Raw genomic sequence first — 25,409 nt, 5'->3', positions numbered from 1 at the left:
TTTCAGCTCAGGGAGGTAGAGACTCCACCTCAGACTGCTGCAGCCAAGAAAACAGGGCCCCTTCTCTCCCTGCAGGGCCTAGCTGGAGGGCTTTCTTCCTAGGAGGAGCATGACTTCAGCTCCTGATAACACAAGAATCTAGTGTCAGATTCATAATAGATAACAGCCCACTATCTATTATAAATATGGACAAAAATCCTCAATAAATAATAGCACACTGAATCTAACAACATATAAAAACTATGTGCCATTACCAAGTAGAATTTATCCCAGGGATGCAATTTTTGGTTTAACATTCAAAATCCAATCAATGAAATAAATACATCATATCAACACAATAAAAAACAAATATCACACAATCATCTCAAGAGATACAGAAAAAGCATACAACAAATTCCAATACCCTTTCATGATGAAAACACTCAAACAAACTAAGAATAGAATGGAACTTCTTCAGTTTGAAAAAAGGTGTCTATGAAAAAACCACATTAAACTTAATGGTGAAAGACTGGATGCTTTCTGCTATTTTTATTCAACATTGTGCTGAAAAGTTCTAGCCAGGGTAATTAGGTAAGCAAAAGAAATAAAAGACATCCAGACTAAAAGTGTGGTAAACTGAATTGTGTCCTCTAGAAAGATACGTTCAAGTCTTAACCCCTGATACCATGAATGTGGCCTTATTTGGAAATAGGGTCTTCCTAGATGTAATCAAGTTAAGATGAGGTCACAGGGATTAGGGTTAGCCCTAATCCAGTAAGACTTCTTATAAGTGTTCTTATAAGGAGAGAAGAAACACACACACATACAGGGAGAACGTCATGTGGCAATGGAGGCAGAGACTGGAATCGTGCTGCCACAAGCCAAGGAATGACAGACTGCCAGCAAACGCCAGAAGGTAGGAGAAAGGCCTAGGATGATTTCTACCTCAGAGCTACCAGAAGGAACCAGCAGCAAAAGCACTTTCATTTTGGAATTCTAGCCTCTAGGACTATGAGAGAATAACTTTCTGTGGTTTTAAGCTACCCAGTTCATGGTACTTTGTTACAGCAGCCCTGGGGAAGAAAAACAGATGAAAAACTACTCACGTATGCCATGATCTTGTATGTAGAAAAAAATCCTAAGGATTCCACTAAAAACTATTAGAATTAATAATTGAACTCAGCAAAGTAGTAGAATACAAGACCAATATACAAAAACCAGCTGTATTTTTATACACTTGCAATAAACTATCCAAAAACGAAATTAAGGAACAACTCCATTCACAATAGCATCAAAGATAACAACATGCTTGAAAATGAAGTTAAGAAAGTGCAAAGCTCTAACTCTGAAAACTACAAAACATTGCTGAAAGAAATCAAAGAAGAGCTAAGTAAATGGAAGTATGTTCATGGACTAGAAGACAGCACTGTTAAGATAGCAACACCTGCTCCTCTAACTGATCTACAGATTCAATGCAATCCCAACCAGAATTAAAGCTGATGTCTTCTCTGTAAAAACTGACAAGCTGATTCTAAAATTCATAAGAATTGTAAGGGACCCACGATAGCCAAAACAATCTTGAAAACAGAATAAAGTAGGATGACTTACACTTCCCAATTCCAAAACTTATTACAAAGCAACAGTAATCACCAGAGCCTCACCAGCATAAAGATAGACAAATAAATCGAGAAGAGAGTCCAAACATCTACAGCTAACTAATTTTCAACAAGAATACAAGACCATTCAATAGGGAAAGAATAGTTTTTTCAAAGAAATGGTGCAACAACTGGATAGTCATATGCAAAAGAATTAAGAAGGACTCTAACCTTACACCATACAAAAAAATTTACTCAAAATGGAATAGAGGCAAATGTAAAACAGGAGTAAATCATCAGGACCTTAGCTTTGGGAAAGAATTCTTAGATATGACAACAAAAGCATGAGCAACAAAAGGAAAAAATAAATGAAGTCCAATTTACCTACTTTGTGCTCTAAATGAAATCAAGAAAGTGAAAAGACAACTCACAGAATGAAAGAAAATATCTGAAGATCATATACCTGATTCCAAACTTGTATCCAGAATACATAAAAAATTCTTCCAACGTAATAAAAGATAGACAAATAGATCAAAATTTTTTTTAAATGGGCTAAGGCTCTGAAGAGGCTTTTTTCCAAAGGTGATATAAAAACGGCCAATAAAAGCACAAGAAAAGATGCTCAACATCACTATTCATTAGTAATGCAAATTAAAACCATAGTAAGGTACCATAGTGAGCCATACATACTAGGATGGCTAGATCCAAGAAGTCAAATAACACATGTTGGTAAGGATGTGAAGAAATTAGAACCCTCATACACTGCTGGTGGGAATATAAAATGGTGCAGCAGCTTTGGAAAACAGTTTGCTAGTTCCTCATATGATTAAACATAGTGTTACCATATGACACAGCAATTCACTCCTAGGAATGTACCCAAGAGAAATGAAAACATATGTCCATAAAGAAACTTGTACACGAATATTTACAGCAGTATTATTTATAACGGCCAAAAGATGGAAACAACCTAAATGTCCATGAAAAGATCAATGAACAAAATGTAGTACATGGCATATTATTTGACTTGACCACAAAAAGGAATGATATACTGACACATGTTACCACATGAATGAACCTTGAAAACACTAGACTAAGTGAAAGAAACCAGACATAAAAGACCATACTGCACATAAATGTCCAGCTGAGACAAATCTATAGAGATAGAAAGTTGATCACTGGTTGTCTAGACCTGAGAAAGTTGGAAGGAACTGCAACTACCAATGGGCATAAGATTTCTTTCTGAGGTGATAAAAATGTTCTAGAATTGACTCTGATGTTTGCATATGTCTGTAAAAAATACTAAAAAACACTGAATTATACACTTTAAGTGGTTGAAGTGAATGGTATGTGAACTGTATCTTAATAAAGTTGTTTAAGAAATTGTAAGTCTTCATTTATAAAATCAAAGTAAATACCAACCAAATAAGGAAGAGTCCCAAACAAAATGCAACTAAATATATTTTAAGTAATTTATATTTAGTATATATTTAGTGCATCAGAATTTTAACATAAGTCTATGAGGATATTAACAGCTATCCTGACACGCAAAACAAATCTATGCTTTTCAAGTCAAATATAAAATCTATGGGTTGTTCACTAATTTCTACTATTCATACTTACAGCTTCTAGAAATCTATCATACTAGCTATGAACTGCTTGTAAACCTAAAGCTTTCAAAATAAACTTTTAGTCTTTTGAACGTAAACAAAAAATTGAAGACAAAACATATTAAAATGGATGCTTACAACTGATAATGCATTCACATTTTCTTCTTGTTTCATTTCCTGAGTAGTCACATCTGTGTTTGAAAGCTGATGTTCAACAACAGCTATGCATGCTACATCTGGGACATTCACGGTTATTTCAAGCTGTCAAAACAAAAAGTTTCATTATTTCACTTTGGCATAATACCAGAGCAAAACAAAAACCAATCATAAACTGAAATATTAAACTGAAGAAATAATTCATATTCATACACAATTAAAAGATAATCTCCTCGATTATAAACAAGGCAGTGTGGCTCCTATTCCCTTCCTAACAGAGACAACTAAGTATAAAAGACTGTGATTCAGTAGTAGCTGAGTAAAGTTTGAAAATCCACCTTTGAGACATTTATTATAGTAACACCTCTGTGCTCTGTGCCTATTTTGTCTCTTTTGGGGGAGAGGGGGCATGTAATTAGGTTTTATTTATTTACTTATTTTGACGGAGGTACTGGGGATTGAACCCAGGACCTTGTACATGCTAAGCACGCATTCTACCGCTGAGTTATACCCTCCTGCTCTGTGTCTGTTTTCTCAGATGCAATTAGAGAAAAAGCTCTGCTAATATCCTATAGGCCTGGGATGAATTTAAACATTTAAATGATTTAAAAAGACAAAATATTTTCTGAAAAGCTGGGATTAGGTGGATAATGGGAATATTCTAGGTAATTGAAAGGTGGTTCTGTAAGTACTACACAGCTTCAAAGCTTTAATTTTTTTAAACTTGTATCGAGATTTAATTTACATCCCATACAATTCACCCATTAAAATTGTATAACTCAATGTTTTTTGGAATAAGCACAGATATGCACAACCATCCCCACAGTTACTTTTATAACATTTTCATCACTTCAGAAAAGAAACCCCATACCCACTTCTTTAATCCCTCAACTCCAAATTCCTAAGCAACCACTAATGCACTTTCTGCCTCTATAGATTTTCCTATTTTAGACATTTCATATGAATGGAATCACATACTAGTGATTTTTTGGTTTCTTTCACTTAGCATAATGTTTTCAAGGTTTCAAGGTTCATGGTGAAGTATATATCAATATTTTAGACCCCTGGATGATTTAACAATATGCCATTGCATTTCAATGCTTTTTAAACGAACATTTCCTAACACATAAACAAATTTCCCTGCCTTAGTAAATTGGCTATTAGGAATATAATTTAACCTTTCCTTGCTCAATTATTATGATCAATGCTATTTAAGAAGGCATTTGGTATTAATTCAGGGATACATCCTGGAACCTGATTTTCAGAACTTAATTTCTGACATTTGTTTTTCCTAGCAGTCTGCCTTTTATCCAAAGAAATTTGTAAAATACAAAATACATAACTAAATGAATTTTCATGTGGTAGTAATCAGCTGTCCTTGAACAAAACTAACTGTCCTTTTACATTCTTTTGGTTTCAACTAAAATTTAAATTCACTATCTTCACTTTAAATTTTAATTATAAGAAACAACCTCATTTTGTGTCACTATAAGTTAGCTTCAACCATTCCAACTTAACTGTATAACATCCAGTATATTATTAACAATAAATAAATATAGGTTTGGAATTCCATTCATAAATGTGAACTTACAGACTCTACAATCCATTAATTTTGGGTTAACTTAACATTACTTGAAATGTTTCATATTTCTTACTTCTTTCTGATTCTGTTTCAAATGATTCAGACAGATACTATCATGAATACAAAACAGATGCAGATGTAACTCTATCAGCCAATTAAGTTACTGAAAATGGAGGCAGAACAGAGAACTTTGAAGTTACAAAACTAGAAAACTAGACCAAGAGGCAAAAGAGTAAGGAGCTTTCACAATAAAGTAAGTTGAAGTAATATAATACGTTCCTCTACTTCACATCCATTAGGATGGCTCTTATCAAAAAAAAAAACAGAAAACAGAAAAAACAAGTGTTGGTGAGGTTGTGGAAAAATCAGAATCCTTGTACACTATTGATGAGAATGTAAAATGATGCAGCTGCTATGGAAAACAGCATGGTAGTTGCTCAAAAAATAAAACAATTGATTTACAATTTACCATATGACCCAGCAATACCACTTCTACAACTGACAGACAGCAGGGATTAGAAGAGATATTTGTATATCCATGTTCATAGCAGCATTCTTTCTTATAGCCAAAAGGGAGAAGCAATTCAACTGTCCAATGACAGATGAATAAATAAAATGTGGTACTATATATACAGAATGGAATACTATTTGGCCTTTAAAATGAACATCCTGACATATGCTACAATATATATGAACTTTGAAAACATTATGCTAAGTGAAACAAGCCAGTTACAAAAATGACAAATACTGTATGATTCCACTTACATGAGGTACCTAGAGTAAGTGGCTGCCACAGGCTAGAGAGGAGGGAATAATGTGGAATTATTATTTAACAGATACAGAGTTTTAGTTTCTAAGATGGAAAAAGTTCTATAGATAGATGCACTTAATGCCACTGAACTGCATGCTTAAAAATAGCTAAGATGGTAAATTTTATGTTATATATATTTTACCACAATTAAAAAAAAAAAGATCCAGCCTCAGCTGTAAAGGACATTTGTATCATAATTCATTTGTATCACTTAAAATGATGTCATAATTTTAAAGTAATAAATTAAAAAAAAAGAAATATGTTCCTTTACCTTATCTACGAACCAGAGCTCACTCAGCCTGAGCCTATCACAAAGACTATTAATAGAAAACATCTGCCAAGTTGTGTGTGTGTGTGTGTGTTTTTTTTTAAATTAACCAGAAAGTAGACTAAGCAGCCTCCAGATACAAGTGAAATCAGATTTCTATCAGTATTGTTATGAACACCTTGTGCTGGGCCCTGGTCTGTAGGAGCTGAGTAAACACAAGAGATAACACAAGCCTACTTCTACTGATTCCTTAGGCTATCCATCAAGCCTCAATCAAATCACTTTAATAATATTCAAATCCTAATAATCACTAAGAGAAGAAATAACAATCCCCTAAAAGAAAAGAACAAATACGATAAAAGTTCTAAGGATTCAAAACTCACACTACCTCTTCCATGGTTTCCTCAATTTGAGCAGAAACAGGTTCAGGAGATCTGAGACCAACAGGAACAAACACTGGAGCTTTGTTTAATTCTTCTGGAGCAAGATGATAGCTTTCTTCTTCATAGTCAGACTCAAAGTCTTCAGTATCATCTTCGTCTTCTTCCTGGGAAGCCCGAAGAGTCACCAGCACAGCCTTGGAAGCTCTAGGTTCCTTCTTAGAGGTCTTACTCCAAATTCGTTTTGACCCACGCCCTTTGGGGACATTTGATTTCATTTTTCGACGCACTCTCCTTTCACTACGATCTATCTCACATTCAGAGGCAGAAGAGAGAGCTGTTCTTCGATTCGGAGCAATTTTAGAGTAATTTGATTCTTTGAACTGCTGTGGACAGCTGGATGTTTAATCAAAATAATAATATAATCATTACATGCACAAGGATAATTTTAATGAAAACCCAACTTTTAGAGTGAGATCCCAATTCAAACCATTAATATAAAATGCCCACCACCCATAATGTCAAAAACTTATGCTGTGAAAAGAAGAAAGGAATTTACTGTTAATACTATTGTTTTTCATTCAGAGGTCTTAGTTACCTACTTACAAATTTTTCTAAGTTTTCAACTCTGGGTCATTTTTTCCCTTGCTATTTAAATGGCTATGAAATATGAGACTGGAAATTATTAGAAGAAAAAGCGATAAAGAACACTGGACCAGTGAGTTCAGAATATGAGATCAAAAAGTGATAGCAGTTTATCCTATTGGGTAAACCAATCAGGTTAAAAGAAAAAAGAAGTGGAAAATCTATTAGAACAATGTTTTTTAGCACTTAGGCTCCCTTCCACTTTCCCTGAAAACTGTTTAGTAAAAGAGTACCCTTCACCTGTGTTTGCAACTCCATTCGAAATAGTGCCCTAGTTACTTAGGCAATACATACTATTTTTTGGTCAGACTTCTGTTCATGTCTAATATACTCAACACCCAGAAATTTAAAACATAGGAAAGAAAAATCTTCCTGAGAAGATCAGGGAAAAATGTAAATTTTAGTAAATAAAAATCAAAAATCTGGGAAAGAAACAGATGTGTCAATTTAAAAAAATCTACACTTCTGTTAACAAACCAGCTTTTTACTCCATCAATAAGTTAGAGTAGGACTTCCATAAAGAACAAGTTACTTTTATTTCCTATTCTTAAAGTATTTGGTAAGTAAAACTTTACCTTGTTGGTTTACTGAAACACTGCTCTTCAACAACTGAACACACAGAATTATCCCCTACAGTTTTTTTTGCAACACTTCCTGATGGTCCAACTTCTGATTGAGCATCTTTTTTTGCCAAACCAGTCTCCTTGGAACCTACACAATCTTTTCTTGCTGAAACCTCCAGAGATGTCAGAAATTCAGCCTTTTCCTTAAATTTAAGAAGAAACAGCTAATATTACCATGGAAACAATCTGTATGGTAATTTGGTTTGGTAGCTTGGCCTAAAGCTCTGAGCTTACATACATATACACAACTGACTGGTTTCTAAATTTTTATAATATTGGGAAGTCAATCAATTTTCATGAAAGTAGTTATTGTACAAATGGCAAAACTGTATTTTTTTAATGTTCTCCTTTATGATACTGATAAACAGAGCGCACTGACAGAAATTACTTTTTGTCAGGGGTAAGGGTGTAGCTCAGTGGTAGAGTGCATGCAAAGCATATGCAAGGTCCTGGGTTTAAGCTCCAGTACCTCTATTATTTTTTTAATTTCTTAAAAAATTAATTGAATTAAAAAATTTTTTTAAGTTGGGGGGTGGGTATAGCTCAGTGGTAGAGCTCATGCTCAGCATGCATGAGGTCCTGGGTTCAATCCACAGTACCTCCATTAAAAAACAAACAAAAAGCCAAACAAATCCCCTCTTCCAAAAAAAGAAGAAATTACTTTTTTTCTAACTTACTTTTTGAAGGAGATGGGTGTCAGATTCTCTATGCTGCAGCGAATTATCTTCTGGCTTTCTTGCCTCAATCTGATCTTCTCTGTCTTTTTCTATGCCTGGTTCCTCTTTCTTACCATGTGCTCTTCCCAAATTTGGCTTAGCCTTTTGGAATTGCCTTCTTATCATTTGTGGTGGACTAGGAACACATGTTTTATGTTCATGTCTAGAATGAAATACAAATCATGTTGAAGAACCAAAATCAGAATTCCTGTTGATATAACTTGTTAAACAATTCTGGGCACAAACCAATTCTATGTTCAAAGGACTATATATAGATAGGTAATAAAACTAAGCATATAAAATGAAACCACTCATGCTGATACGAAAGAAAGAACATAAAAGCGTTTATAACTTCCCTTTTCCATATAGCCTGGGGAATAGTTTCACAATAATATTAATCTTTTTTCTTTCATTCATTGATTTTGATGTGTGGTTTGCTACTTTGAGCACTTTTTAGATAAATAACTAGATACAAAACAAAAATGCAGTTGAAGATAGACCTCATAATGGCACTTTAAACAAATGCCTTCAACTGGGCTCTGAAGCATGAACAAATATACAATGGTCACAACAACCTTGGTCCTTCTGGTTCAAGAGCAGGCTTGAAAGCGAGAGTCTATTCTCCCACCACATGCCTGTCAGCTCATAGAAAAGGGTATACCGACAGCCCGTGTCATAAAGATCTCAACATAACCCATTTGTATCTGCAAAATCAGAGAAAAACAAGGTTTTAACATTCAATACAGTAGCCATAGCTCCCAAGGCAACTCAAGCAGCTGTCTCAAGGTTTTCTGGGAAATACTGAGTAACTGGCAAGGATCTGAATTAGGAAGTTTAAAACTAATATAAATCTAGATATTTATATATAACTGAGTATGTAAGTATCTATCATGAGTTCTCTGAAAGATTTGTGTTAAAGACTAATCGTAAGTAATTTTTCTAATAAATTACCTAGAAGAGAATGTAATTAGTTACATTTCCAAATGTTTCAACCCGACTAAGTTCTTCCAGAGTGAAGCATCAAGGAAGTTCACAGGAAGTTAAAACAAGGTGATGATGCTGGTTAATACATTCCAGTGTAGGCTAATGTACTTGGGAAAACAAGTTATATTTAACTTAAATATAAGCTACTTACAAACAAGTGTGATTCTACAAAGGTACTTAAGAATAAAATATACTGGGTGGTAGAGTGCATGCTTAGCATGCACAAGCTCCTGGGTTCAATTCCCAGTACCCTCATTAAATAAATAAAATTTTAAAAAAAAGCAGGGACCCCCTCCCAAAAAATAAAAAATTAAAAAAATGGAAAAGAATACTATATTAAAATAAAGAATAAAATAATAATACATATATATATATATATATATATATATATATATATAAGCTCAATGTACTACTGAGGTTTCCATATAGGAAATCTTGAAAGTTAAATCTTGCTTGTTAAAAAATAAAATTGCTTGGAACAACTGTAAGAATTTGCTAGTCTGAAAGTCGTAAAATCCTGAAAATTTCAGTTTAAAAGCTAAATTGCCAATGTTACTTTGAGCAAGCTATTTACATCTCCTAGATCTATTCAGACAATTATAAATGAGGGCCTTAGAAAGGCTGACCTCAAAGGTCATCAGTCTTAAAGGCTCGTTTAGAGTAAAAATCAAAATCCTTACAATGGTGCTACATAATCTGCACTTCTGCCTACTCAGCCTTTTCTTTTCATGTATCAACACTTTTCCTCTTTCTGTTTCACACTGGTCCCCTCTGCTGTTCCTCAAACATGCCAGACATGCTTTTGCCTTAAGTACTTTTCAGCTGCTGTTCCCTCTTCCCCTAGACATCCCTTGACTTGCTCCTTCACTTCTTTTAGGTATTCTCTCCAATGAGACCCTTTCAAGGAAGCATTCTCTGATCTCTCTGCTAATTAAAATTAAATTTAAAGACTGATCTTTGTCTTAAAATAAAAACAATATGAAAAGACTTTTCAAGACTCCTATACACACACAAAGGGAAACAAAAGAAACAACAGAAGTTCATGCTAAAATAATAAACTTCATAAATAAACGCACTGTTTAAAGTTATGCAAAATCAATAGCACCACTTGTTCAGATAGATGACATAATGCCCAAATTCTATTCACAGAGGATGAAAAGAGGATACAATTAACATCTCTTTTGCATTTCTCCACAACCAAATTAATTCTATGTAATTAAAGGAAGGTGGAATATTCAAAGTCAACTTGTAAATGCTAAAGACATTCTAGAGGAAAATCAATAAATACTTCACTGAAACATGTCCTAGTTACAAAGACAGTGTAGTAAATTAAAATTAGATGGACCACAGACTATATCTAGAAAGGGAAAGATTTTTAAAATTTTCCTTACACACTAAAAAGAAGAAACTAACACATTCTAATTTAGTATCAGTAATAATAAAGCAGATTGTAAGCTTAATAAATAAAAGTTGTGCTAAAATATCTTCAATCTTCCAGCGTCCCATTTAAAAGATACTATACTTACAATTTAGTGTGGGACACAACTCTAAATACAGCACATAGGAAGTACTTTACACCACTTCCCATTTATGAATTTTATCAATAGGTTATACATTTCTAAAGATACAAAGAACTTAAGAAGCTCTACTATACTAGTTTTAAAAGAATAATGAGGATGCTTGCCAAACTTCTCAGAGAAATTATAAATTAAGAGAACATCAGTCAAAAAATTATAACAATAATAATAATGACACAAATGAAATAATTATTATTTTGATTTCTTGAGTACCTGTAAGCACATTTGACTGCCCTTTATGATTGGATTACCGTATTCTGTTGATTCTTATTTTGTAGTTGGCTTTATTCCTTTGATAACTATGTAAGCTTAAAAAGCTAAAGATCTAATCAGTTCTTAGAAACAATAGTTAGTACATATATGTAAACTAAAAAAAAGTGCAGTATACTGTATATATGAATTTACATGCAATATAATCTGTATGTGCAGTCGAACTGTAATAATTCTACCTAATAAAACTGGAAAAGGAGGGAAAAAAAGAGAATATCAGTCATGCAATTATTACAGTATAAGAAACAGATTTAAAATATTCCACATTCATATTTTATCCTTTCATAAAACTTATTAAATGTGAAATTATATAAAATAAATTATTCAAATATCCAAACTTTATCTTTGAAAAGTTTTATACTTTTCTGATTAAAAGGAAACTCACCTCATCTTTTCATCTAAAACTTTTATTCTGTCGACAGGAAGGTTTTCTAAAGGAACCACGTGACTCTGGTTTTCATACATTCTGCCTTCTGAAACTTCGGAGGATAAAATTTCAATTTCAGTTGCAATTTGAGAATTTGGCTGAAATGACAAACCTATATTAGTCTTTTTGTTTTGTTTTGTTTTGTTTTTTACAATGGAACATACCTCCTAAAATATATCAATCATTAAGAAAGGTATTTAGTTTTTTTAAAATGAAGTCTCAAATTTGAGTATGTAATGTTCATGTTTTGCTGCCCAAAACAAAATTGCCTAATTCAGAGAGAAAGTTTCAAAGATTATTGCAGTAATATGTTTTTATAATGATTTAAAAACTATAACAGCTATCTGTTGTGAATCCCCTCAAAAAAGTTCAATGCGTGTTTTTTTTAAAAAGAATATTTGGGAGGAGGATTTCAAATAAAGATTATAATCATTTTAATTTAAATATAGACTTTCCCTTGGTAAAGAAAGAGAGAAAAATAAGAGCTGTTAAAACAGGCATTAAACTACTTAGATTTGCTTCTAATATCAAAAGATTCATCAATAAGAGATTGGTTAAACTGTCATTCAGAACAGCAGAATGTTATGTAGCAGTTAGAAATGATGTAACTCCAAAAATATTTCTTTACGTGGAAAGCCACTTAATATAATAAGTTAAAAACAGTTAAATCATAAAGTAGTATGTATACAATGATTTTATTATTTAAATTTACACAGGTACACACACATACATGCATGGAGATGCATCCAGTAGGATATGTCAAAAATTTCTCAGTAGTTATCTCAGAGTGATGAGACTTGGGGTAGTTGTTATATTATTTTGTATTGACTGAACATTTTCACAATGAATAGTCAGTTCATTAGTTAGGGGGAGAAAAAAAGTCTATCTTCATTAAAAAGAAAAAATCCACAATGGTAAATCTGAAACAAAACTGGACATGTTATGTACTCATTGAGTAAATATTAGATGCCTATATTCTAAGTCAAGTCTGAGCTACCATTTGATATTTTAATTTGCATTTAAAGGCTTGATTTAATTACACAGCAATAACTCACCAGAGTTAGAAATTTCTTTTTAGTTTCATCTTTTTGTAATGTTCTTTCTTCTTTAATTGTGTCTTTGGCTTCACATTTTTCTATTATTTGCTTCTGTCCAACCTTTCTTAAGTTTGGTCTTGGTCTCTGAAGTCGGCCCCTTACTGGTCGAGCAGTTTGGATAACACTTTCCTTCATTTCTTGTTGGAAAGTGTTTTTATTCTGAGTCCTAGAAAAGGGGACAGGAAGAAAGAGAGAAAGCTTGACTGTAAAAAAATGAAAACTACTGTAAAAATATAAAATTTGAATCTAATAAACTCTATGTAAAAATATTTTGCACATTAAAGGAAAATTAAGTTACTTTCTGATTATAAGTCTATCTTACATTAAAAAAGTTATTTCCATTCTCAAAAAGTAATGAACTTATATGAGGCACCTACATGTTCAAATTCATAGCAAGAGAAAGCACAATGGTGGCTGCCAGGGAGTGGAGGAAGAGGAGAATGGGAAATTATTGTTTAATGAATACAGAGTTTCAGTTTGGGAAGATAAAAATGTTCTAGAGATGGTTGGTGGATTGTGCACAACAATGTGTATGTACTTAATGCCATGGGACTGTACACTTAAAAATGGTTTAAATAGTAAATTTTATGTTTTACATATCTTACTATAATTTTTAAAAGTTAATGAATACATACCTTACATACACATATGCTTAAATATATTGCTCTGTATAAGATCTTAAGCAGTTAACATTGGACATAAGCAGGCAAGTATTAAAATCAATCTGATTTTCTATTTTAGGCAGTCTGCCATAGGAATAAAAGTAAACCAAGTATTCTTGATACTCACTTTTAAAATATCTTAACACATTTTTTTCAAAAATGAAGAAATATTTGAAAGAATTTCCTTATTTAAGATTTTTAAAAAACTACCACTGTTTACCCCATGGAGACAACTAATTTCTTTTCCTGGGCGTGTGTAGACTGAGATTCCTCTTTATGTTCACAAGAACTTGAAGGTGAAAAGTCCTTTTCGGTCTGTAGACATGGTAATACCACAGCTTCCTCCTGCCTGCAAACTGATTTGTCACTTTCTCTTGATGTCATTAGGGAAGCCACATCCTAGAAGGTAGATAAAAAAAAAATTCATCGAGTTATTAAAAGTATAAGGGAATAGGAACTTTAATAAATTGTAGAAGAATAAATATAGTCTTTGTAGAGACAACAGGGTAGTATCTATCAAAAATTTTAATTCCCAGCAATTCTACTTCTAGAAATATATCATAAAAACACTCAAATAAATATCTAGAAAATTATATATAAGGATATTTATTATAGCAATAGGCCCCCCCAAAAAATTAAAGAAAAAGAAAAGAAAAACAAAAAATTGAAAACAAGACCAATCAGTAGGGAACTGAATAAATTATAGTATCTGTACTCTTAACAGTACAGTCATTTAAAAGATTAATTTCTATATATTGATCCAAAAAAATGTTCACAATATTGTATTAAGTGAAAAAAATCAGAAGGCAAGCTATGATGCCATTTTTGTAAAGCAATGAAAATACCTGCACACTATTTCTATAAATAAGTGTCTGTACAGAAGAGGTTAGACAGATATATGTAAAACTGCTACACGATCAACCTGGGAGGGAGAGATGGGCCATTATAAAGGACTCTCATTTTTTAGATGACTTATTTTTTGCAATTTGAAATTTTTATAATCAGTTAAAATAATCAATAAAAAGTTATTTATCTTCTTTAAATATAAGATTAAGAGGAAAAAGTACAAATGTTCAAGCATAGTAAGAACTAAGCTAAGATGTAAAAAGAATTTTAATTCAAAAAATACGTCTCAAGTTTAGAATACTCAACTTATGAGCATTAACGTTTCATTTCGAGGTTTCTGATGCTGTATCACACATCTTAATCTGTTATAGACCAAGTTAATGTAAGTAAAATAATTTTCTTTAACTCATATCAAGCTTTTAACTTTTTGCCTTCACAACAGAGTGAAATAAAGATGGACTATCATTCTCATTTTCCAGTGAAGAAACTGGTTGCATCATTTGGCTATGGTCAACTATTGAATAAAGGTCAGAACTTGAACTTGAGCCCAGGCCTCTTAAAATCTTTCCCATGACACACTTGCCCATCATCAGAGATCAAGGTTCTCACACAAACCATATGGAACAATGAGGCACATTAAGTACAGCAATAAAAATATCACACACAGTAAAAATTATATGAGGAAATATTTGCATTATTTCAATTCCAAGTGTTTATTTTAGTAACTATAATAACTAAAACAAATATTCTCCATCTTAAACAACACTCACATGTTGAGAAGGGAGAATATGCGTTTGTTCACTTTTCTGCTGTATCACAACAGTCTCTGTTTTATCGGCTTCAACTTTCTTCCCAGGTGCATATTTTTCTGCTTCCGTAGTCTCTCTCTTTGAAGCTGCTCTTGCTAAGTTTGGCTTTGGTCTTTTGAATCTACTTCTCACAAATGGTGCTGGTTTAACTTCAAATGGCTTCTGTTCTTGAGGAAGAGATTTGCTGTTGGAACAAGGATTATCAAACTTTAGGATGAAATGAAGGGGCAGTGGGAGTGGAATCTTAGGAGAACCTTAGAGACTTGGCAGTAAATATTTAATTCTAATTCTTAACAGGAAAACAAACTGGACTATTTGGTAGATTCTAAAAAACATGAGTTGTAGAATCCAGGTATAAGCCTAGGAATTATAACATCTTTGCACAAAGAAAATACAGGTTTGTCATACTTGTACTGACTTAGGAATATGTGTTACATATAATTTTGTATGTTAGTAATTCTCACAATCTACTGTAGAATGACCTCAAACCTCTCCCAGTCTTCCCCAAACCCGCTTAAAATCTCTAACACTATGCTACAGATGATGTGTCTTAAAATGTCATTTAGTTTAACAAAATCTGCAAATATAACTATATGCTTTCTCTTTGAAAGCACACAGATCTATATATACTTTTACCTTAAATTAATATCTGAAAACTGCTCTGGAACATCTGGACTTTGCATCCTCTGTTCTTCTATTTTACCAAGATCAGAAGCCTGAGAAGAAGTCTCCAAATGACTCAGCTGACTTTGTACCTCCTTTTCAGAATTTCTCTTCTCTTCTACAAATGTATGCACCACGGACAGTATCTCACTGCTAATGTCCTGAAAGTAAATCAACACACATACAAGATTCCTTAAGCATTTCACAAATTTCAAACAAAATTGTCTTTTATACGTACACATATATTCTACACATTGTCTTTAAAAAAGCAGAAGTTCGAGGTTTTTTATTTTTACATAAAAATATTAAAACACAGGAAACTTCTGTTTATATTGCATATTATGATTTTTTCAAACTACAAATGGCACTACTTACTCAAAAAAAGTTAGAAAACTAGAAAATGTCAGAATAGCTTGACCTTCAATTAACAAGAAACTTTTAATAGAATGAACTTTTAAAAGTGGAGTGAAGTGGGGTAGAGCAGAAAATAGGAAAACTGACATAGATACAGTCAAAAGAAATAATTCCAATGTATGTTCTTATTAGAATTAACACAAATTCAGTCCAATTTCCCATATTCCTTTTATCTATGAGTAACTTTAAAATGACATTAAGAATAGTAACTTTGGGGAAGGGTATAGCTCAGTGGTACAGTGCTTGTTTAGCATGCATGAGGTCCTGGGTTCAATCCTCAATACCTCCATTAAAATAAATAAATAAATAAATAAACCTAATTACCCCCCCAAAATTTTAAAAATAAAACATTTATTTTTTAAAAAAAGAATGGTAACTTTTCCACAATTAAAAGAAATTTTTAATTATTTTTTAAAATGATTATATAATTTTTCAAGGTCCTGAAACAGAATTGAGGATTGGGAAAGACTTTACATTTTAAGAGACCTTAAATGTTGTTGGATATAAGGGCAATAATCCTAGAATTATTTTGATAATGTTTCTCTGGAAAAGAAATTTTCAAAATATTCAAAACAATATTTTTAAAGAACAGAAAAATACGTACTTTAATATTTAGTGAATGCACAGCACTGCAGTCACCACTATGGCTCTGCAATGAATGTGTCTCAGTTTGTCTTGAGGTCCCAGTCTCCTCTGATTCACTTTTCCTTAGAGAAATGTCTATTCCAGTTTTTTCCAAATCTGTCACCTTTTCCTCAGTAGCACTGATCTCTTCTGCTCTGCTTTTCCTTAAGGAATTTTCTATTTCAGTTTCTTTCAAATTTGCTTCTGTTTCCTCAATCGCAGATATCTTTTCTGATACTTCTTCCATTAGAGAAATGTCTCTATTTCCAGGTTCTTCCAAATCAATCTTCCTTTCCCCTGTGGCACAGATCCCCACTTGTACCTTTTCCCTTCGGAAAATTTCTACCCCAATTTCTTTCAAATCTATTTCCATTTCATCACCTATAGTTTTGACCACTGAGGCCTTTTCTTGTGTAGATACTTCTCTTTCAGTTTCTTCCAAATCTGTCTCCATTTCCTTAGCAGCACCAATCATCTCCAGTGTCTTTTCCCTTGGAGAAATTTCTTTTTCAGTTTCTTTCAAACCTGTCTCCATGTCACCTATAGCACTGACCTCCTCTGGAGCGTTTTCCTGTAGGGGTATTTCCCTTCTTTCAGACTCTTCCAAATCTGTCTCTCTTTCCTCAGTGGCATCAGTCACCTCTGGTACCTCCTCCCTTAGGAAAATCTCTCTTCCAGTTTCTTTTAAATCTGTCTCCATTTCCACAGTGATATCATTCATTTCTGATATTTTCTCCCTGGGAGAGATGGCTTTTCTTATGGTTTCTTTTAAATCTGACTCCATTTCTTGAGTAGTATTAGTCTCCTCAGGAACCTTCTCCCTTGGTGAGGTTTCTAGTCTTACAGTTTCTCGCAAAGCTGCTGTCATCTCCTTAGGAGAAAGAATTTCCCCTGGTAACTCTTCCTTTGAGAAAATTTCTCTTCTTCCAGCTCTTCCTATATTTGGCTTCGGTTTCTGAAATCGAGTCTTTAGAATTGGGACTTGTTTATTTGCTTTACTATCTTCTTTAACACTATTTAAAAAAAAAAAAAGACACAATCAAGTTTTAAACCAGACTGCCAACTTAAGAGATGATGGTTGAGAAATCACTACTGAAAAGCCAGGAACTCTCAAATAAAAAAATTTTTTTAAATAAAAAAAGTAAGGAAGTGTCAGGAATCTCTGAACTAAATTTAAAAACTAAAGGAGAGAAAATTCCATCCTTTGAACTTAGAGTAAATTTAAAAAAACACATTTATTATATACATAGAAATCTATCAATAAGGTCAATTAAAGTAGCAGCTAAGAAAGACTCTCCAGTCCTCTACATTGGAGCTAGGCCAGTTTGTGCCTGCTATTCCTACGTCTTCACCCCTACTATCCTTTACCCAGACACATGTCTTGCTGTTAAGAGTTGAAGAACTCATTTATATAGCCAGACCTGACCAGGATCTTAAATAGCTGGATGGAAGTATAATTTAAAGAAGGTGCAGAATACTTAAACAGGCTCATTCAGCTGTAAGAAGGTACACGACAGGCCAGACTTCAAATGTAAAGACTGGTAAAATAATAAAAGTTACTGTAACTAGACAGTACATACATGGAAGTCCATTATTCTGTTCTCACTACTTTTGTGCCCTGACCATTCCCAAGAGGAAAAAAGGTTTTCAAAGCATATTAATTCTGTCAATTTGGTTCAGTATCCTCTGGTGGGGAAGTAACAAACAGAGCTTTGGCTATGTGAAGTATGAGTTTCTACATAAGAGTTTCACATAAAATTTATGTAAACCTTAAACAAAGGTACTATGTGATCAATCTAATCCCAAAGAAACAAATATTAAGAAAATAAGCAGCATTTTCATATTTGGATAGAGACATCTAATTTAATGTCTATGTTAAGTGACAGTACCATTCACATTAGGTCTAATTTGTGATGAGTAAATCAACTCATCAAACCACCAACAACTGAGAAATCATGAAGGCAATGACACAAACTGCCTTGAAAGGTGAATTTATACTTGTAAATATTATGTAACTTGATATACAGATAACAAATTAGTCTGATTTGCTATTGTTTTTTAAAAAATTAATAATTTCTAAAATTTTACATATAATCCAAATATTTTATCATCAATAAGATGAAGCTGACCTTAGACATTCATTAAGAGCTGTGGGCTCATCTGATTGCACATTTTGAAAAGAAGTATCCTTTTCTTCAGATTGTGATGTGATGTCTTCACACTCAAACTTTTCACATGACTGATCTTCTATCTGTTCAGGAGTCTTAATAGCAAATAACATTTTAAAAAATGTTTCCCATGTCACAATGAAACACCCCTTTATAAAAGATTTCATCGAAAATTATATACAATTTGAGTACAAGGAAAATGGTAAACATTTCAAAATATAAAATGATATTCAAGGGGTGCTTTTTAATGTTTTTTCTTTAGATATAGAAAATGTCACAAGCCACACCTTTTACCTCATCTCAAAGCCCCCATTCTTTTTCTCCCAGTCAGAAAATAAGCAACTGCTTCAGTCTCATCTGTTAGAATTATTCCTTGGGTTCTATCTTACTAAGTCCTTTTGATTATTATAATCACATTCTAGACCTCGGGAATTACAACAAAAGAGAATTAAATCTCAAAATATGCTAACTCTTTCGCTTTTCACAAAGACCTGTTATTATGTAAATAATCCAAAATTTTTCATCTTTGTTGTTGAGATTATATTTTAGTAGGGAGCTTTTAATGTTTTATTTTGTTTAAGTTAGTATTAAAATTCATGTACTTAGCTATGTTTTCAGAAGAGAAATGTAATTCAAACACCTGCTGAGTGATGGGGGAAAGCAAATCCAAACACAAGTAAGGTGAAAGCAGACAATTCATCATGTAAATGCTTCAAATCCAGAAAGTTGAGAGCTAAGTAGCTTTACAATTATCAAAGCTGCTGGCTATGAGACTTAGGCCTTAAATTTAATCAACAGTGTACATAAATGTATAATATTGTTGATTAAAAAGAGGGGTGAAAGTAGGCTTATGTTTAACTAAAACACTAGACGATATCAAAGTACTTACATCTCTGTCAATACAGGATTCAGTTTCATTCTTCTCTACACTGGCCTCAGTTATTTCCCGTGACATAAGAACTTCTTTTCTTTCAGCAGCTTTACCCACATTTGGTTTGGGCCTTTGCAATAAGCCCCTCATTAGTCGTGAAGGTCTGAAAGCCTTTGGTTGATTATCTTCCTGAAGACAAATTTTTTCACTCAAACTACAACAGTTACAAAGGAATAAAATTAATGGTCATTCTGAAGTCACATAATTAGTTGTATGTCACATAGTTGCTTGTTTTCAGTATTCCACTCTCCCAGGGATAAATAAGTAAATCATCTGAAATACAAAATAATTAAACAGTGGCCTCAAGAACAATCTCAAAGGTATTCATACCTTAACTCACTAGAACATAGTCCTAGAAGCCTGACTATAAAAAAGCATCTTAAAATCAAATTTACATCACAATATTGGAAAAGTTTGTATCTGACAAGCATGGAATACTATTCCCCACTGAGGAATAGTATTACCACTATTAGTAATAGTATTACTATTAGTAATAGTATTACCACTGTGTATTGTGTATCTCCAGGGCTGGGGCTGGGACATACATTATGGCACAAACATATAGTCCAGAATCCACTGGTTCAGATTTATATTGGAGCAAGGTCTATTATAGATCTCCATTCTAAGTTCATTATTCCCTTATAAAATCCCCTGCTATAAGAGTATCCAGAAACACCATTAATTTATCTAATAAGACTTTGTTAAAATCTTGTTTTAATAAGCTGGAGAAGGGTAATTGTTAATTCACCAGATCCATACCATAATTTACTTCTACAGTACCAAGCATAAAGAACATTATCCAAATGTTTCAACAATACCTATGGTTAAAAATAGACTTAAAAAAAAAAAAACCAGCCTTATGTACACTAGCTGAAAATAAAATTCAACATTATCAAGTAGAAAACAAGTCATTACAGTCATTCCTAAGAGTTATTATTTTTATTCTACTTCCTAAATACTTACTTAGATACAGTGTCAGCTTCTGGGTTCTCTCTCTCTGAATTCTCCATTCCAGGAATATCAAATGTATTCATTTTATCCTTTTCCATGTGATTCTACAAATATAATTTTTTATATTTAATCTACTTAGTATAAAAAGTACATATTTTCTAACAAACAAATAAATAGATGGAAATTAAAACAATGAAATTTCACTTTTTTGTACTTCTCACTATTAGAAGAAAGTTTTTAAAATCATAAATGCAAATTCAAATATTTTACACATATTATCTCATACATTACTGATAGAAGCACAAATTGGTAAATCCTTTCTGGAAAGATTGACAATATGAATCAAGAGCTTTAACAATGTTCATATTCTTTGACACAGTAATAGCATTTCTAAGACTCTATTCTAAAAAAATATTTAGACAAAGATTTAAGTACGAGGATGTTCACTGAAACATTATGAAAAATAGCAAACACTGTAAACAGACAAAATATCCAATAATGAATAAACGGTTAAACAAATCCAGTTACACCCACTGGCAGGATATTATCAAGTCACTTAAAACTATGTCTTCAAAAGACATTTAATGATATGGAAAAATATTTATGGAAAGTGAGAAAACCAAAGAAGGATACAAAACTGAATAGCACTACTCAATCTTGTAAAAGAAAAGCTGGAAGGATATATTCCAAAAGACTGGTTGCATGTGGATAGTAAAATTATGTAATTTTTATTTTAATGTTTACATAAGTCTGTATTTCCCAATTTTCTAGAATTTAAAAACATCTTATAAGCTTAAAATAATTGATTATAAAAAGTATGATAAAAAAGAGATCACATAAGAGGAAAAAAGTAGACTAAAATTTTAGAAATTATTTTAGCAAAAATAAGACATTTTTAACAACATAACGCTGGCAGGGACATAAGGCAACAGGAACATTCATTTAATGCTTGTAGCAATGTAAATAGACTGATTTTTCTTTTTCACTGACAGTTTGACAATGCATAACAAGAACCATAAAAATATTTAAAATACTTTGGCCCATTAATCCCATCACCTCTGGATATGGATTCCTTACCTAGTGACAAAATTGTCTGCTTTTATTTACAAGAGTTAAAAAAATGGAGACAACCTAAACATTAGAAATGGTTAGGTAAACTAATAATATGTTAATAGCTGATACAGCTATTAAAAAGATCAATTAACCTCAAGAAAGTGTACATGAACAGTTTCAGAGAAGTTTTAAATGCTATATATGTTATGATTAAAACTATAGAAACGTTTACTTACATAAAAAGAGATAAAGTTTATAAAGGGCAAACACAGAAATGTATCTGTGTTTAGACAAAAGGGTTGTGGATATAATTTTATTATAGCTGGTTTAAGAAATATTTTGAATAAAAATTTTATATATTTAAACAAAAGACAAATCTGTCACTACTAAGGATGTTTGAAATGATATGTCCTAGATTCTAAAGAAAATGCATTAACATGAGACTAATAAGACATATTTGATATTAATGTACAAAGTTCTTATATTTTGGTTTTACTATCAGTAACATTTCCTTGTAATTACAAGCTAAATATTTTTATTCCCAACTGTTCAGAAAAAAATTTTATAATTTTAATTTTCATCAAGTCTCCAACTCCAGAGGGGAAGGTATAGCCCACTGCCTGGGTTCAACCCAAGTGTCTCCACTAAAAATAAATTAAAAAATAAATAAACCTAATTACCTATCCCCTTCAATTAAAAAAAAAAAAAGATTCCATTCTGACAGAAGTATAAGTTACCAAATGGATGATTCTCTTTAAAAAACGAACAAACAAAAGTCTCTAATTCCATACCTTTTCAACTGAAGTTTCTAGATGCAAACTCTTGCTCTCTGCATCTGTTTTACCTTGTGAAAGAACTGATTTCTTCCCGACTGCCCTTGATAAATTGGGTTTAGGTCTCTGTAATCGTCCTCTCGTCATTGGTTTAATATTTTCTGTTTGATCAGTTTCCCTAGAAAATTAACATCATTTAAACTGCACCAACACGCAGGCATATTCAAAAGGAAAATTTTTAAAAAATCCGTTCAGAGACAGAAAAAAACTCCTTTAAGCTTACAACAAAAGTAGCAAAGAAAACTGAACAAGAAGAGCAATGAAGGGGTAACTAATTTGTTTTATCCAATGCTAAAAATATACTATTCAGCATCAATAATCAGAATTCTGTGGTACTGACAGGAATAAACAGATAAATGGAACACAAAAGAAAACTGAGAAAATGACTCCAAAACACATATGATTATAGTATATAATAAAGTTAGTATTTCAAAACAGTTGAGGATAAGATGAAATACAAAATAATGTATTTTAAAAATAAATACTAAATTAAATTAATTATGATAGGGAAATTGGTAATACTGTGGCATAAAATAAAATTACCTCCATTCTTTGTACTGTACTCACAATATATTCTAAATGGATCCAAGATTTAAATGAAACCATAGAGAAAACATGAATGCTTTTATAACCCTGAGATAGGATAAGCCTTTTTCAAACTTAATAAAAAGCTCAGGAGCCATAAAACAAAAAAAAAGAGAGAAATTTGGTAACATAAAAATAAAAAAATTTACATAGCCAAAACATGACTAAATCATATGATAAACCTTAAAAGTATGTTTTACAACTCATACAACAGGCTAACCTCTCTAAAACATAAAGAGCTCCTACAAAACAGTATCAAAAACTCATTAGGGGGAGGGTATAGCTCAGTTGGTAGAGTGCCTGCTTAGTATGCACAAGGTCCTGGGTTCGATCACCAGTACCTTCATTAAAAAATAAACCTAATTACTCCCACCAAAAGGGAAAAAAAAAAAACTCATTAAAAAACTGGACAAAGGATGCAAACAACTCACAAAAAGAAAACAAAATAAAAATAGGTTTTAAATGTGAAAAGATGCTCAACTTCACTTCAAAGTAAAAGCTGATAGAACAAGTGAGCACAAATGTGACAAAACGTTAAGAATCAGAGAATCTATGGGGAATAATACATAAATGTTCATTGTTCTATTCTTTTGACTTTTCTTAAGGTTAGAAAATTTTTAAATAAGCAACTGAAGGAAAAGAATGAAAGAATTACATTATCACTGTCAAAAAAAGGTGTAGGGTAGAGATATCATACTGAGAGATTATTTTATAATCTATCAAGACCAACAAAAATCCAAGTTTTATAACACTGTTGATAAGGGAGACATTTCTTACGTTGTTGGTGGGAATATAAACTAGAATAACTGCTAGGGAGAGCATTTTTGAAATACCTATCAGAATCATAAATGTGTAAATGTACACAAACTCACATATATATCCTCTGGGCTAGCAATCCCATTTTAAGGAACTTATCCTACAAATACACTTACACAAAGATGAAAGGACAGAGGTGTAAGTTTCTAAGCATTTTGTTTGTAAAAACAACATATATAGCCATCAACAGGGCCTGATAATATATACTGTGATTCATCAATACAACAGAACACTATGCAACTATAAAAAGAATAAGGAAGGTCTTTACATAAAGATATGAAGATATAAGACCAAACAATTGCAAAATGGTATGTATAATATTACCATTAGGTTTTTTAAAAGAGTAAAAAAATGTGTGTGTGTGTGTGTGAGTATTTCTAGTAGCTTTAATGTTGTTTTTTAAAAAAAAATCTCTGAAAGAATATAAGAAATAAATAACAGTGGTTACTTGTTAGAATGAGTGGGGACATAGTAGAAGGGATACTCCACTCTATACCTTCTCATACTTTTGGATGTTTGAACGATAGGAATATATTGCTTATTCCAAAGACCAGTTTAAATTTTTATTTAAAAGTTAAGTTTGCTTCTCAATGTACTATGCTTTACTGAAAATAAGAATTCATAAACTAAATAGCTTTTAAGCCCATTTGAGGAGCTAGGAAGGAGATAAAAAGGAAGTCTGAATTTTTGAGATACATTTTCAAAGGGAGATCCTTGTGGTGCTTTTATTCTGTTTGTAGTGAAGATAGTCATTTAACCAGTATTTTCCTACTAGAAAATGTAATACATAATCTCTTTAAACACATCAATATCAAAATCTACTACTTTGACAAAAGGCATGAAAAATAAACCAAGTAAAAGTTAAATCTCATAGCAAATATTTAGGTTTCCAAATTACTTAAGAATTTTATCATAAGGTATCACTTTGCTATAACTCATATCACTATTATACATCAGATACAAAAGACAATCTTTCTGTAGTGAAACATAAAGTGAAAAACCTTGATATCACTAGGACCACAAAACAATTCTATAAAGTGGTCTGCAGTCCCTTCCTAATTCCTAAAGGAAGCAACATTATCATGTCTTAAATAAGAAATTATCAAAATTTTGAAAATAAACTTTAAAATCCTACCATGTAAAATACTTACAGTGATTTGTTTTTTAGGTCAACATTTCTTTCTTCTGTGTAACTGTCCTCAGCATTATTCACCTCACACAGTGCTCTCACGCCAACTTCTGAGGAAGGCAAATCTAAAGTACTTGATTCTGAAGTCTCAGTTGCTATTGATACAGCATCTTGTTGGCTACTAAGGAAATGAAAATATATCAGAGGA

At 32.2% G+C, this 25,409-nt stretch overlaps 1 protein-coding gene across 4 annotated transcripts in view; it reads right to left on the bottom strand.

Moving 5' to 3' along the window:
* The window catches only part of BDP1 (B double prime 1, subunit of RNA polymerase III transcription initiation factor IIIB), a 67,679-nt gene that overhangs the window by 19,554 nt on the left and 22,716 nt on the right, over nucleotides 1-25,409 (bottom strand). For 3 of the 4 annotated variants that reach the window (XR_010378624.1, XM_031446589.2, XM_010974973.3), the window contains exons 12-26: nucleotides 25,224-25,382; nucleotides 22,630-22,789; nucleotides 20,798-20,889; nucleotides 19,793-19,988; nucleotides 18,865-18,998; nucleotides 16,716-17,748; nucleotides 15,671-15,858; nucleotides 14,996-15,218; nucleotides 13,600-13,778; nucleotides 12,676-12,883; nucleotides 11,579-11,718; nucleotides 8,324-8,525; nucleotides 7,599-7,789; nucleotides 6,387-6,774; nucleotides 3,320-3,442 (exon numbers count right to left, since the gene is read on the bottom strand). Coding sequence is in view for 3 of the 4 variants with exons in the window: in XM_031446589.2 (XP_031302449.1) it covers nucleotides 3,320-3,442; nucleotides 6,387-6,774; nucleotides 7,599-7,789; nucleotides 8,324-8,525; nucleotides 11,579-11,718; nucleotides 12,676-12,883; nucleotides 13,600-13,778; nucleotides 14,996-15,218; nucleotides 15,671-15,858; nucleotides 16,716-17,748; nucleotides 18,865-18,998; nucleotides 19,793-19,988; nucleotides 20,798-20,889; nucleotides 22,630-22,789; nucleotides 25,224-25,382 (3,616 nt within the window). In the remaining variant the exon portion in view is untranslated. The remainder of the gene's footprint in view (nucleotides 1-3,319; nucleotides 3,443-6,386; nucleotides 6,775-7,598; nucleotides 7,790-8,323; nucleotides 8,526-11,578; nucleotides 11,719-12,675; nucleotides 12,884-13,599; nucleotides 13,779-14,995; nucleotides 15,219-15,670; nucleotides 15,859-16,715; nucleotides 17,749-18,864; nucleotides 18,999-19,792; nucleotides 19,989-20,797; nucleotides 20,890-22,629; nucleotides 22,790-25,223; nucleotides 25,383-25,409) is intronic. The other variant, XM_031446583.2, reaches the window with a different exon arrangement.

This window comes from Camelus dromedarius, chromosome 3, assembly GCF_036321535.1.
Source record: "Camelus dromedarius isolate mCamDro1 chromosome 3, mCamDro1.pat, whole genome shotgun sequence".
Lineage (NCBI taxonomy): Eukaryota > Metazoa > Chordata > Mammalia > Artiodactyla > Camelidae > Camelus > Camelus dromedarius.
This window is presented reverse-complemented; position numbering and strand designations above follow the sequence as displayed.